This window comes from Solanum verrucosum, unplaced genomic scaffold, assembly GCF_900185275.1.
Source record: "Solanum verrucosum unplaced genomic scaffold, falcon-dt-bn FXZP01000261.1, whole genome shotgun sequence".
NCBI classification, from domain to species: domain Eukaryota; kingdom Viridiplantae; phylum Streptophyta; class Magnoliopsida; order Solanales; family Solanaceae; genus Solanum; species Solanum verrucosum.
In genome coordinates, this window is record NW_026019969.1 from 12007739 (window position 1) to 12023499 (window position 15761).

The following is a 15761-nucleotide window of genomic DNA, read 5'->3' on the forward strand; positions in this document are numbered from 1 at the left end:
GAGAGAAGAGTTACTAGCTATAATATATTAAATTTCAGGTCATAACTCAACCCGCTTAATTTCAATTGGATTTTTATTCTTTGTACTAGCTATAAAATGTCAAATTAAAAATAACTTTTAAAAATATTTCAACAAAGTTAATATCTAGTGGGTTTATGAATTGATTTTGTCTCCTCTAATTGCAACTATTTGTTCAAGTGATTAGAGGTTGGGTTTGACACTAAAGTTGTGTGAACTGCCTTATTTGAAAGTCCAATTTATTAGTCAAAATATTCAAACTTTTATTTGTTTCATACTAAGAAATGTAGAATTTTTATTTTTTTTTATTGATTATAATGTACTCAAAATCAGGCCCCTACCTACCATGATAAATTATTTTATAGTAAAATTATGCAAACTTTTGTACAACAATTCTTGTTAATGGTCCTTGGTGGAGTTCAAAATTAATTAAGAGGAGTTATTAGTTGTAGGTTCCAATTTAGAAGTGACAAGAAGAAAGAGGATTGCTGGGCTATTATTTTTCTAGACATTAAAATTAAAGGATCTGATTATTTTTTCTGAAATAATATTTCTGCAGTTACACTCAATATTTAATGCTAAAGCTGGACCTATATTAACTCTAAAATCAACCTCCTTGTCAACGCCAGCCTGTTTCTTCTCTTGCATTTATTTCCTATCCCCATCTTATACTCCATTCTCATTTTATTTGTTTCGCGCTCAAAATTCGATACTTGATAGTTGATATAGAGTTTGATATATTTGAATCCGTATTGTAAAATCTTATTACAGAGATTAAAGTGCCTTATGATTCCTACCAAAAGTATTTTTATGATTTAAACTCAAAACTATTGATTAAGAATGGAGAAATAATCAACACATAATATATTCGTCAAATATAATGTAATCCTGAAAGTTTGATAAATTCAGATTTGCATAAAAAAATCTCACTTTAAGGGTTAAATCATTTAGTTCCAATAAGCCAATTTCATTTCTAGGATTTAAACTCGAAATTTTTATTAAGAATAAAAAAATACATATTAGTCACTCTATGATAACCTTTGATGATATTCCCATTTACCACTTAGCCAACAAAACAAATTTTATGACTGTCGATCATCTCTTCTTTATAATATGTGCTTATGAAGTTTCTTCTTATTGAATGATCTAAAATATCATCTTCTTTATATTATGTGCTTATGAAGTTTGTTCTTATTGAATGATTTAAAATATCATCAACTAATTATTTGAAGGATGATCTAGACAATATTGAAAATGATATAATCGCTCTATTTACTTTTTTTAGATATGTATACGGAAGACTGAAATTTGAGATATAATAAAGGAAATATTATGTAAAATGACAAATATTTAGCTTATATTAGGTATTATAGTTATAATTTAAGAAAATTATAATTCGCCACTACAGTTTTCCAATTCTTGTTATACGTCTGATTTGTATAATTCACTTGATATGTATAAATCCAAATTTTGTATAATTCAGTTCATGAATGTATAAATCCAGTTTTTTGTATATGCTTACCCTAGCTATTTGTATACGATTTATGAAAAAATCATAATAAATTACCTTGTTTGTATATATTGGCAAGCGAAATATACAAATGGAGTTCTGAAAAATTCCTAAATGTGTAAATACAAAATTTGTATAGACTCGCCCTATTGTATATTTGCAAGCAAAATATACAAACAGACAGAAATATACAAACCACAACATCCATAGCAAACATAACTATAGCTATAAAACGCATTTATCAAACTATAACTATAAAGCCTTATTATGTCTATTATGTTGTTATTTCCAAAATGTTCTCTATAATAAATGGTACTCCCTCCGTCCACAATTGTTTGTCAGGGTAAGGTCATGCACATCCCTCAAGGAAAATTTAATACAAGGTGTAATTTGACTAATATAACCCTACTATATCAAGAATACCAAAAGTCCACATAACTTTTCAATTGAACTACACAATCATTAAGGACAAAATTGGAAAAAAGTGACTAATTATTTCTTGATTGCTTAAATTGACAATTAATCTTGAACATTTATTTTTAGTATACCTGCCAAACAATTGTGGACGGAGGGAGTACAAGGTACGATTATTAAGTGAAGACGACACCATAAGTTAATTTGTGTTGATATTTTTCTTTGTATAGGTAATAAAAAATAAAGAAAACTTAAAATATATTTATTGAAATCATCCTACTTGATTCTATAGCACAAGAATATGGACAATTAGAACCAGAATGTTCCCAATTGGAATCTACTACCTTTTTGTGGATACAGTTTTTTGCATATATATTTTTTTTTCAGCCAATAAAAGTAAAAGAACCAATAGAAAAACATAAAGAAAAAAAATTGTAGATTAGTGGTCCATAATCTATATATAAAATTGACCATCCTGTGAGTTTGACAAATGGCCATATATGAATATACTCTTAATCATGTGATTAAGAGATTAATTAGCAACGTGCCATGAGTATAACCAGATGGTGCTAATCATAATTAGAGAAGAATCAAATCCATCTTAGTTAAAATTGTGGCTAATTAAGCAATGACATCAGTGTTTTAGTACAAAAGAAGCCATATATCTACGTAGAATCTGCCATTTTGGTGGTGGGGATGTGGCCATGTGCTAATTGAGTTATTACGATGAAATTTTAAAAAGCAGTGGCAGTAAACAAGTTAAATAATCAATTAAATACTATATAATTAATTTGCAATATTGCGCTCAGCCATGACGAATTAATTAATTTCAATGATTATTGATCTTGAATCTTACGAAGATAATTAGTAAATCCTCCTTATGAACATATTATAAAAAGTTTAGGCAGAGAGAATCCTTCTTGTCTCGATGTCGCACCATTGTCCCCCACACCACCCCACTGTGAGGAAAATACGTAAATCCGAAAACAAAAAACACCAAATTTAACATGAAAAAATCATTCATAATCGAAAGTAATAATCTTAGGATCACCAAAATATAAATTGTTTCGCTATAAACAAAACAAGAGGGTTATAAATATTCTTCTAAATGGCTATACAATAATTTACCAAACATAAATAATCAATATATAGCTAAATCAACAGAAGTAAATAGAAAGAAAACAGTCAATCTCAATTATTGTTCCGGACCTTAAATTTGATCCTACTGACCATCAAATCTGAATCCCAAACCCTCCGATGATATAAATATATTTACACAATCATATTATTTAAATACAGTTATATGTAATTATCTCTATATTTAATAGTAGTGTTGATTTATATTTTAACAAGAATAATTGGTAAATAATTAACCTGTTATAATAAAATAAATCATATTATTACTCCTATTAGTATTGTATATATAAAAATATATACTACGTGGACTCGTGGATTCCATGCAAGTTGGGAAGATGATAATTAAGCATGTGATGAGTCAAAGTAAATCAAACACAAGAGGATCCTCCAATCAAGTGATATATATATTATTCCCCTATAAAGAATATTTTAAGAGTAATCAAACATATTTTTTGAATTCATTGACGAAAAAATCGTTGACTATCTTGGGGGTCAAATACCATTCAAAATACATGGTGGTATCTATTTGTAAATTTAACTTTTACTACTCTATTAAATTTTATTTCCAGAAGATCTAGACAATTCTTTATTTTTTTTAGAAAAACTTACGATACTTTCTTTACATTTTGTAAAAAAAATTGTGGAGAAATAAATAATAATCCCGTCAAATAACAATTTTAATCGAAGTTTTTAATAAGTAATTTTTTAAAATGTGTATGACAAAATCTCTACGATTTTTTTAAAGAACAACTTTCAGCAAACATAAAAATCATATTTGTATGTTATAGCTATAGTTTGCATAATTGTGCTCCATAACAAATTTTATGTTTGGTATGGAACTTTTGATTTGTAGAATTCTCTAGATACATCCAATTTTATACAAACTGTTCAGTTTTGTATGAATTCATTTATACATTGTAATTTTTATAATTATAAGTGTATATGATGAAAATATATGTATTTACATTTTTATATACAATTTTCTCTCGCTTTATACAAACATAAATGGATTTTATACATTTGTATACCGAATGGGTAATCGTATATCGAAAATGACTAATTATATACCAAATCAGATGACAAAAAAAAAAGATATTTGCTGCGAATTACAAATAAAATAAATTATAGCTATAACATTTAAGTTGAATTAATAATTTGTTATTTCATACGATTTTCCCTCTAAAAGGTGGAGGGCACTCTTCAAGTTCCCACAACTGTGCCGTTGTAGACAAGTGTTTACTTGAAATGTGGGTCACTTTTCTTTCTTCATAGACTTTCAAAAGTATAATTATAGTTGAAGAGTCAGCAGCATGTGTGTGTCATTAGATACAAAGACCTAGTCAAGTGCTATTGATTAGGGTAATGAAGAAAAACCAGAGATTTTGGTGCCTTGTAAACTGGAGGAACAGAAATAATAATATTTGTCAATTTTTATTTGTCATGTTATATTTTTCAAAAGTCAATTTAATTAATTTTTAAAGTTAAATTAGATTGTATTAATTTGATATTTTTTAAAAAAAATTTAGAAACTATATGAAAAGTACTATAAATTGTAATTTTTTGCATATCAATATGATGGAAAAATACATCATAAAATGTTAGTCAAAATTTATAGTTTAATTCTAATAAAATAAATTATGACAACTAAAAATGGACGGAGATAGTATTTACATAACAAATAATAATTCTATTGCTCAAAATTGCATATATATCCTTGGTGGCTCCTTTGGTTGGAGCATATTGTATGCTTGCCACTTGCCTAGTTCAATTTATATTAAAAATTGCACAGACGTACATTAAAGTTAGAGAGTAGTATTTTTCCGATTTTTTTTCTCACATTAAATTAAAACACTTTTAGTTAAAAAAAAATTCAATGAATGTATGATGTATCAATCAGATTAATAGAGCTGAAGTAATATGAAATAGAAGATATTTTCATTAGCCACCTGAAATGTAGGGTGTTCAATTAGTCAAATGTCGTTTTTAGCATTGATTGGAAAAATTGAAAATAGTCGACATGCAAGTGTTTTGTATTTATGATAGTGGAATTGGCCTCTTATTATTCTAGAAAAGCATGCAGATCAAGATTTTCTACTAGTTGATTTGACCACATTATAGGATTCACACCAGTACAGTATATACATAATAAAATGACTTCACTTTTTCAGTATATTTATATAGAGGAATTTTAATACTATGGGCTAATAGTGATGGAATAAAAAAAAAATTATGTTGTTTGGTTGCTATGTTCGGGATAACTTATCCTGGGACAACTTGTTTCCAACCAAACGACCCCATGAGTTTTGAATTTTATAATTTCGATTTCAAGCGGTGATAATAAGATTCTAAACTTAATATTTGTATATATTTTTGATAAACTTCTTAAATCTTAATATAAATATATAATTTGAGCCAAAATTATTGAGTTCTGTCAAATTTGTATCACACTTATTTATATATGGTAAGAATTTGCTGATAGGTACAGTATTAATCAGGGAGTATAAAAATTTAACGAATATTGAATCTAAAAAGTCCTACTGTATATATTGATTATATTACTAAAATCTAAGTTTAACTCATTGGTATCACATAATTAGTAGGCAAGTATTATCATATATATATATATCAAAAAATAAAGTAATATGATTTCAAAGACAAGTGTGAGTCAATTCCCCAAATGGTCACCCAAGTTTAGGGAATTGCCTTGAAATATCATTTATGTTTCATTTAGGATCAAAATATCACTCAACTATCATATTTTCCTCCAAATATACTTGACACTCTAAAAGACTCACTCTCTCCTAGTTGACATGACATGTCATTAAAGTCTTTTTTTTAATAATAGACTAATTTAATTCATTAAACCCATTTAACTAAAATAATGATCATATTATTTTTTTAAAATGATGTATTAGTTTATTAAGAATAAATTTTCATACTCAAGAATCTTTTATCATAATTAAACTTTTTATTTTGTTATGAAGAATAGGTTTTTAAAACGTACTATAATATCATCAATTTTGAATACTTATAAACACATACATTCAAAAGAAATATTGATATACAAATCACTCATAAATGTTAACTTACATCAATTAATCATAAATTGTATAATGAATCAATAATATTAAAGATCAATTAACTATTACAATAAAATTAATTGTGTATTTTGAAATTCATGCTTACAATTTTTTTTAAAAAAATAATAGAAAGTGAATAAGGTTATATTTTTTATCCAAAAATAATAATACTAAATACCTCGAAAGTCTCCTTCTATTCTAGTTGATACGTCATGTCATTAAATCATCATTTAAAAAAAATAATAGACCTATTTAATTCATCAAACTTATGTCTCTACAAAACAAATATATAAATTACATGAGAATTTATGAAGATTATAAAAAAAATTAAAAAATCTAATTCCTTTATATATTTTTACCAAACAAAATTCAATGAAAAACCTCTGTGTGCAATTATTACCTGATAATTTTTAAAATTGCTAAGTAAATTATTTGAAAATTTTAAGCATTTTTTTCATAAAAGTATTCAAATAAATTTGTAAGGTTGACAAAAAAATTGGTATGAAAGAGAAAATTATTATTTAACTTTTTTTAAAATTTAATTTTTATTTTTATTCTTTTATTCTATATTATATTATATTTTAACTTCTCATACAATTAAACACCAATATATATTCTTATCTCATCCCAAAATCATGAAATACAAGTAATAATTAATTGAATTGCCTATTTTAATTCAATAATATACATATTATATGAGATTAGTGTATTGATAAATAAAGATCAAAATTTTATTTTCTAATATAAATATTATTCACTTTCTATTTTATTTTATTTAAAAAAAAATATATTGTGAGTATATATGGATTTCAAAGCACCCAATTAATTATTTTTTAATAGTTAATCGACCTTTGATATTATTGATCCATTATATAATATATGATTAATTGATAGAAGTTGACATTCATAAGTGATTTATATATCAATATTTTTTCAATATATGTATTTATAATTAGTCAAAATTGATGACATTATGATAGGTTTTTTAAAAAAAAACTATTTTTCATCGCATAAAAAAATAAAAAAAATAATTAGGATAAAAGATTCTTAAGTATGAAAATTTATTCTTAATAAACTAATATATCTTTTTTTTTTTAAATGATCATTATTTTAGTTAAATGGGTTTAATGAATTAAATTAGTCATTATTAAAAAAAAGACTTTAATGACATGTCATGCCAACTAGGAGAGAGTGAGGCTTTTGGAGTATCAGGTATATTTGAAGGAAAATAGTGATAGTTGAGTGTTATTTTGGTTTTAAATGAAATATAAATGATATTTCAAGGCAATTTCCTAAACTTGAATGACCATTTAGGGAATTGACTCGACAAGTGTTGATAGATGTTTCATTTCACCCAGTATGTGCAGTGGAGGGATGGGAGATGTGATCCTGGAAGATTTTATAGAAGTACAAACACAATGATTATAAACAAGAAAAAGTTAAAAGATTTTTTTTAAAGAATTATTGATTGGATTGACAAGTCATTTTTGAGGTACAAAGGAGTGGTTCCTAGTTAATTACTAGTAATAATAATGGGGTCAATTTTGATATAGACTTTGAGATAAACACCATATAAGAAATTTATGGAATATTGGTGTATTAATAATGCTAATATTATTAATTCTTGTGTTAATTATATATATATATATATATATATATATATATTGAGTTTATTTTTATGTACTATTTGGTTTAATGTATTAAAAATAATATACATTTTTTAATTTTCAAAAAATATTTATTTACAAAAATACCATCTACAAATATGACTGAAAGAATATGATTTTTTTAGGGATAATTGTGTCTTTAATCATGCTAATGCATGAATTAAAATCATTTGCATTACGAATACTATTACTTATTTGTTTTCAAAAATATCCTCCATAATATGTCTTTAATCAAGCTATTGTATGCATTACAACTACTTGCATTGTTTTTTTTTTATATATAAATATTTTCCACCCGGCATCCGAAGCAAGTATTTTAGCTTCGATTAAATTTAGATCGTGCACTGCATGACCCATTCGGAGGTGACACTTCCAATAAGATTTTCTACATACACATGATTTGAACTCGAGACCATTGATTAAGGGTGAAACAGTTTCACTACTGCACCACAACTCATGTTGGTCACTTAGGGATCGTTTGACAAAGTATTAATAAAAATAATGCTTGCATTAGCTTTGTATATTAGTAGTACCTTGTTTGGTACAATTTTTTATGTTATGTATAACTAATGCAAGCATTAGTTACACACACTCTATTGTATACTGAGAAGTGTATTACTATACCATGAGTTTATAGGTATTAGTAATGCAAAGGGTACATACATGCATTAGCATGGTTAAAGACCCAATTACCCCTCAAAAACACTTTTACATCTTTTTCACCATAATTGTAGAGGATACCTTTGTAAATACAACACATATTTTTTTAATACATCAAATCAAACAATGCATAAAAATATATTATATGCATAACTAATGTAAATATAACTAATACATGCATTACCAGTGCTTTATTACCAATACACTCTATTTAATATTATTTTTATACACTCTACCAAACGACCCCTTACATTATTACCATCATTAGAAAGTGTATTAAACAAAATATTATTAATATACAAAGTTAATGCATGCGTTTTTTTTTTAAATGCATCCTACAATCAACATACTCATTTGACTTGTTTGATACGCGAATTAAGATGGAATAATCTAGAATTAAATTTATATTGTGTTTGATTATTATTCCAGCGTCAATTAAATATAATATAAAATTTTATCTTAAAACTTAATTATCAATCTATCATCTTGATATTATTTTACCTTAATTATTTCAAATAATATAAATTAGCTTAGAAATTATAATCTCAAAATTATGATTCTAGAATAATTTAGTCCTAAAACCAATCACTTTAAAGAGGAGAAAAACCAGAGAAGGGAGGGAGCAAGAAAGCAGAGTGTCAGTATGGCGTGCATATCATAGCAAATTGGGTGTCTTCATCACTACAACCTTCCCAATCTTTTTGTACTGAAATAAATAATAGTTTCCCACTTTGCCCTGAAAATTACAGAGTGAAAAAACAGGAAAAAAAGAAACAAGAATAGGGAAAAGGTTAAAAAAACATAAAAAGGAAAAAAGAAGAAGCAAATACTCTTAAATTTGAGTGGACATGTGCTTTTTTATGGTTTGTCCTTTGATAAGAAATGGTAAAATAGAAAATTTCTGATACCATAAAGTTGTTGTGCTGATTCTAGCAAAACTGGTAAGCATATACTAGCAAATTTTGGCCTTTTGGGCTATATTTTTCTACTTCTTTTTTCTCCCACAGTTACTGGAAACAGGATACACAACTCATTTTCTTGATTCTCACATTACTATGGTGGCTTTAGTTCTGCTTTGTTGGTGTGTGTGCTCTTTTAAATTTTTTGCATGTGGGGTTTTATGTTTTATCTCTTTAAAAACTATTTTCTTGAAAAAAAAAAAGGTTCTTTAAAAAGATTTGAGATTGTATTTTTGTGGGTATTCTTGATTCTTCTTCTTGCTTTTGAAGTAGATTTCTTGTGTTTCTACACAGGGGTTTCATGCAACAAAGGGAGTGGCTTTTGGGTTGTGTCTTTCAAATACAAAGTAAATTTTCTTGATTTCTTGAATTTTTTACTGGCTAGATTTCTGCTCTCTCTCTGAGATGATTCTTTTTGTTTCTACAGATTTTGTTCGTTGGTGATGTTTGATTTTGTCCTTTGAAATAATGCATTATAAACTATGCTTCTATTTATTCTTGTGATCTTTCTCATTAATTTTTTTGTTCTTTTTGGCTTTGCAAAAACTATAAAGATTAGATGCTTGCTGTCTCCCGTTTTGGTAGTGCCTTCAACTGATACCAAGATGCTGTTTTCCGTTGCAGGTTCTTCAAATCTCTCAACTTTCAATTAAAAAATGCTGTTATATCTTACATTTGTTTAGATTTACATGTGATTTCTGTTTGGAAGTTTGGATCTTTTAAAAGATTTTCTTTTATGTGTGGTCTGAAACTCAAGCCTTGAACTTTTTCTATATAAAAAATGAACCAATTTGTGGAAGAAACAAGCAAAGAGTAAAGTCTACGTGTGTGTGAGAGAGAGAAAGAAAGAGTAAATAAGTAAAGTAGTATTAAAGAAAGATGGTGGGGTGGAGTCAGATGGATGCTAGTGGGGGTGTGTAGTTACTGGTTTTGTGAATAATTTAGTGAAGAGAGTCTGTTGTTTATGTCTCCTGGGTTGAGAAGGAGCCCCCGTGGTCCGTGGGCTTTGCCGCCGACCAAGGAAACAATCTCTTCTCTTAATGGCTCTCTTCACATTTAAGTGATCCTCTTTTTCTTTAAATTAAACTAACCATTTCTTCTTCTCTTACTCTAAGATAGCTCATCCTGCTTTGCCTTTGTTTACTTTCAAGATTCGGTCATACTAAGCCTTATATCTTATAACTTACTTATAATACCCCTCTTTGAGATCCCATTACTCTTCCCCTTCTCTCCCTTGAAGTTGAGGAAAATTGGTTATATTCAGAAACTTGGTCCCCACACCTGGGTTCTTACATTTTTTCCATTTCTGGAGCTATTTGTCCTTGGTTTCAGGTTATGTTTGAACATTGGGAATATCAGGTTATGAACAAAGCGTATTGTTTGATTTTGCAGTGATTTGTTGAGTAGTTTAGGGAAGTATATTTTCTCAAGTGTCAACAAAAATCAGATCTTTCTAAGTTGTCAAGATGAAGTTCATGAAACTTGGATCCAAGCCTGATACCTTTCAGACAGATGGGAACAATGTCAGGTCAGATCTTCTTCTAGCTTTTTTTTTTTTTAAAGTTTTTATTTTTTCTAAAAGCTTCTTCGTCGATTATATGGGCCATCCATTGCTGTTTTCTTTTGTAGAATTGTAACTGATCTTCATATTCTCAAGATAATTAATTAGTGTCTGTCTTTTTATGTATCTGGTGTTGAATAAATTGGCATTTCATCTAATGTCAACATCCAGCCTTATCTATTTACTTGTGTTCTGTCCTATATTATTGTATTGACTTTTGAGTGGGTGGGGGTGGGTCTAGGATGTTCTTTTAGAAAATCGTTTTAAGGATTATATCAAGTTTACTCTTTATCCTAATTAATCTTTCCCCAAATCTATCCTAGGACTTAGATTTTATTACCATTCACTTTTCTATTTCTGGTATTGTTAGGGGAGAACTGAGAAGGAATGCCAAACATAAGGGTGTTTTCTAGAGATAGACTCCATCTTTTATTGTTGTGATTTCTTCACCTAACAGATAGTCAAATAAAGGTATCCAGCCATTTGAAGTTTCCAGTTCCACATTGCCTGCCATATTTTGATGGTCCATTTGTCTTTGGCATATGTGTAGCTTATTCAGTTAAACGACTTGATTAATATTATTGTCTAGTCTTAGCTATTGATTTCAAAAGCTTCATTTATGAAATACTCATCAAACCTATAAAAGATTTATCAGTACTGTGCAGTGCTTGAATAGTTTGTACTACTGATTTTTTAGGTTTCAACTTTTAACCCCTTAGATTTGTTATAGTCAGATGCGGAAGATTTCGTTGCGCAAGTTCTAATTGTGGGTATAAACGGCCTATAACATCAGCGTGGTAATATAAGCGCAGACATAAGGGCCTACTTATGTTGCTCTTTTTCAATTTTTTTTCACTCTGGTTTCCGGTAGCTAACAATAATTATGATTTATGCGGCAGGATTATGCCTCACCAGTTTCGATCTGATGACTCAACAAGATTGATTAAACCTTGTTACTTCATTTTATGACTTGAGCTGATGAATTTGAGCCATCAGATTTTTCTGCCGAGAGGAAATATGTGCCTTACTAATTAAATGATTTCACATCCTTCTAGTCTTGTTTTGAAAGAGAAGATTAGTGTCTTTTCATTTGGTTGAGTTAGAATAATGGTGAAGAAAAGAAATATACAGAACTATTTTTTAAAATTATTATTTATATATGTTTACCTTTTTTTTTCCTACTTCTATCTAGTATGATTATAGCACTAATGAGTTAAAATGGAGAAATATCGTGGATAGCTGACCCCAACATGTTTCGGATTGAGGTGTAGCAGTTGGTTTTATAATTTATACCATGACTTTTAATAACCTTATCATTGTTATTGTTAATGGATCTGTCTAGACTCTTCTGAATTCTACTAACAGATTCTTAATACAGATATGTTGCTTCAGAGTTGGCCTCGGACATCACTATTAATGTAGGAGATGTGAAGTTTTATCTGCATAAGGTACAATGGTCTAACAAGTACACAGTAATAATTTAATCATGCATTTTTTTATTTTTTTTGTGTGTTACTATGTGAAATGGCAGTAGAGTGCCTTTTCTCCTGAAGGAGGGAGGAAAACAGTAGGTCCAAATTATGCTTCTGTTTACTATTTCCACTTATTTATTATATTTTCTACATTAGCATGGGTTTCTTGCATTCATTGGTGTGTCAAATAGACTGCAGCATAGTAGCTGAATAGTTCTTTTTGATCTGTCTTATGCTGTCTGTGCTAATACACAAAGTTATAATCGATGTATTTGCTCATTACCTATAATAAAAAAATAACAAATAACAAATAAATAAATTCCATGTGTGTGCATGAGCCTCAAGTTTAATGGTCACCTTCACTCAACACTGTGGTACTTATGATTGCCTTGGACTGATAGGTATCACAGTAGCAGTAGCTGTTGTTCATAATTCCAATAAGTGCTGCTTTGCTGTACGAGTACTTTTATGATGCTAAACTTTTTAATACAATTTTGTGAAGTGCTTTTCATATTTGAAGTATCTTGATCAATGAAAATGTCTTATTTACGTATTTGACTTGTTGAATTAACCATCTTTTTACTCCGATTACTCATTCTTTACTGAAAACACTCTGCAGTTTCCTCTCCTGTCCAAGAGTGCAACTTTGCAAAAGTTGGTTTCTAATGCAAGTGAAGGCAATTGTGACGAAGTTGACATTCATGACATCCCTGGAGGACCTAGTGCTTTCGAAATATGTGCTAAATTCTGTTACGGCATGACTGTTACACTGAATGCTTATAATGTCATTTCTGCAAGGTGTGCTGCTGAGTATCTCGGTATGAATGAAAGTCTTGAGAAAGGAAACCTGGTCTACAAGATTGATGTTTTCCTGAACTCTAGCATTTTCCGGAGTTGGAAAGATTCAATAATAGCTCTACAGACTACTAAGTCTCAATCACGCATGTGCGAGGAACTGAAGTTGACCAGCCACTGCATTGATGCTGTAGCATCCAGGGCTTCGGTTGATGTTTCCAGGGTGGATTGGTCCTATACTTATAATCGTAAAAAGCTTCCAGAAGAGAATGGAAATGATCCTAACTTGAATGGAATTAGAAGCCGCATGGTGCCGAAAGATTGGTGGGTTGAGGATTTATGTGAGCTTGAAGTAGATCTGTATAAGCGGGTGGTTATCACTATAAAAAACAAAGGGATTGTTTCTTCTGAAGTTATTGGAGAAGCTGCCAAAGCTTATGCATATAGAAGGTTTCCAGGCTTTAATAAAGGCGCCTTCCAATTCAATGATGTCTCCAAATGTCGCCCAATATTGGATACGGTGGTATGGCTATTGCCCTCTGAGAAAGGTAGCGTCTCTTGTAGTTTCTTGTTAAAATTGCTAAAAGCATCAATTTCACTAGACTCTGGAGAAACAGTGAAGGCAGAACTAGTCAAAAGAATAGGACAGCAATTGGAGGAAGCTTCTGTGAATGATCTTTTGATTCGAGCAGCAGATGGGGAAGGAACCATGTATGATGCCCATGTTGTCCAGAAAATACTAGAAGCGTTTGTGATGAGAGATATGGATTCTGAACCTCAGCTGGAAGATGGAGATGAAATTCAGGAGGTCCGAAAACCAGGGATTTTATCAGAAGCTTCAAAACTGATGGTGGCAAAGTTAGTAGATGGATATCTTACCGAAATTGCAAAAGATCCTAATCTCCCTTTGTCAACATTTGTTGGTCTGGCAGAGATGGTATCCAATTTCCCTCGACCCGGTCATGATGGAATTTATCGCGCAGTTGATATGTACCTTAAGGTGAGTTTCCCTTGACTTCTGCATACAGTTGCTTAATAGAAATAACTAGCAGATACCTTCCCCTCCACCCTTGATTAGAATTTCAACATGGATATGTTTACTGAACCACATTGGGAAATGAATGTCGCATCTATGCTATCTCAAAATATGTTTCTTTTCTGAAGTCAATTATATTCATTTATCATGTAAGATTTGGCAAGTTTGTGGAGAAACTTTTAGTGTCCAAATGAAACATGTCAAAAGATCTCGCAGACCAAAAAAAAGAAGTAAACAAACCGATCCTGCAAAATCCCCTTGATAAACTTATTTGTTTGGTTTCTTTAGTCATGAAAGCTCACTCCATGAGGGCAGTTCACATTTTGTTAAGTGTTACAAAAATATCCTAGTAATTTTCTGCTCTGGAAAAATGATGGGAAATGTTATCTAGCATTTGTCAATTCAGCAACTTTTCTTTGTATAATCCGAATTCTACATATGGAAGGTATAGGTTAGGTATGGTTGAATTCAATGCATATAGTTCGTGTTAATGAATGCCCTGTATGTACTTATTGAACTTTGCGTTTGTGTAGGAGCATCCTGGAATCAGCAAGAGTGAGAGGAAGAGAATTTGTAAGCTGATGGACTGCAAGAAGCTCTCCGTGGATGCTTGTATGCATGCTGTCCAAAATGAGAGGCTTCCCCTTCGTGTTGTTGTACAAGTGCTCTTTTTTGAGCAAGTCAGGGCTAACGCCTCATCTGGGAGCAGTACTCCGGATCTTCCAAAAGCAATTAGGGACCTTAACAGTGCTTCATATGGAAGCTCAAGATCTGCAACAACTAATACAGAAGAAGATTGGGATGCTGCAGCGTCTGCAGAAGAACTCAGGGCTTTGAGGGGAGAGTTGGCAGCCTTAAGAATGGGAAATGGAGGAACGAATGACAAAGTTAATGTTATTGATGCCAAGAGCCATGCAGACAGGGCTGCCATGAGTAAAATGAAAGGTTTGCTCATGTCAAAGAGGCTGTTTTCGAAAATCTGGTCAAACAAAGGTGGACAAGGGGAGAATAGTGGCTCAGATTCGTCCGAGAGTCTTGGATCGGCTAATAACTTGGAAGAAGCTAAATCTACACCTTCAAGAAAAGGAAGGCATTCAGTTTCTTAGTTCTAACAGCTTTTAGGAATGCATTGTTGGTGGCCTTTTTTTGGACTTAAAAATGATATTAGCATATGTCAAAAGACTAGAAGAAAAATGAAGGATATAGTATTGACAAAAAGTTTGTAGGATGAAATGAAGCCTCTTATGGGCCAACCCAACAAAATAGAGCTTTTATTGTATAGATGTTCTAACATTAGGTGGCTCTTAAATTTTTATGACTTTATGGTGTGCTAGTATCATATAAGAAATTTTACTGTGAATTTAGACTTAATACAGTCTAAGCACACTGTCGCTTATGAATGGCAAAGTTAAGTTCATTTTATATATACATTTCATTTCCAAGTGTCCCCTT

The 15761-nt window shown here is 30.0% G+C and overlaps 2 protein-coding genes across 3 annotated transcripts in view; one reads left to right on the top strand and one right to left on the bottom strand.

The window, feature by feature from the left end:
- Positions 1–15761, bottom strand: part of LOC125815767 (uncharacterized) — a 162375-nt gene that overhangs the window by 104301 nt on the left and 42313 nt on the right. The window lies entirely within an intron of this gene.
- LOC125815759 (BTB/POZ domain-containing protein NPY2) lies at positions 9272–15693 on the top strand. Of its 2 annotated transcripts, none has more exons than XM_049495310.1 (6): positions 9272–9427; positions 10000–10069; positions 10838–10973; positions 12385–12454; positions 13098–14273; positions 14843–15693. In XM_049495310.1, the coding sequence occupies exons 3-6, from the start codon at positions 10912–10914 to the stop codon at positions 15413–15415; spliced, it is 1881 nt and encodes a 626-aa protein (XP_049351267.1). In that variant the 5' UTR covers positions 9272–9427; positions 10000–10069; positions 10838–10911; the 3' UTR covers positions 15416–15693. The 2 variants fall into 2 exon arrangements, with proteins under 2 accessions (XP_049351267.1, XP_049351266.1); XM_049495309.1 differs by having other exon boundaries at positions 9278–9427; positions 10005–10069.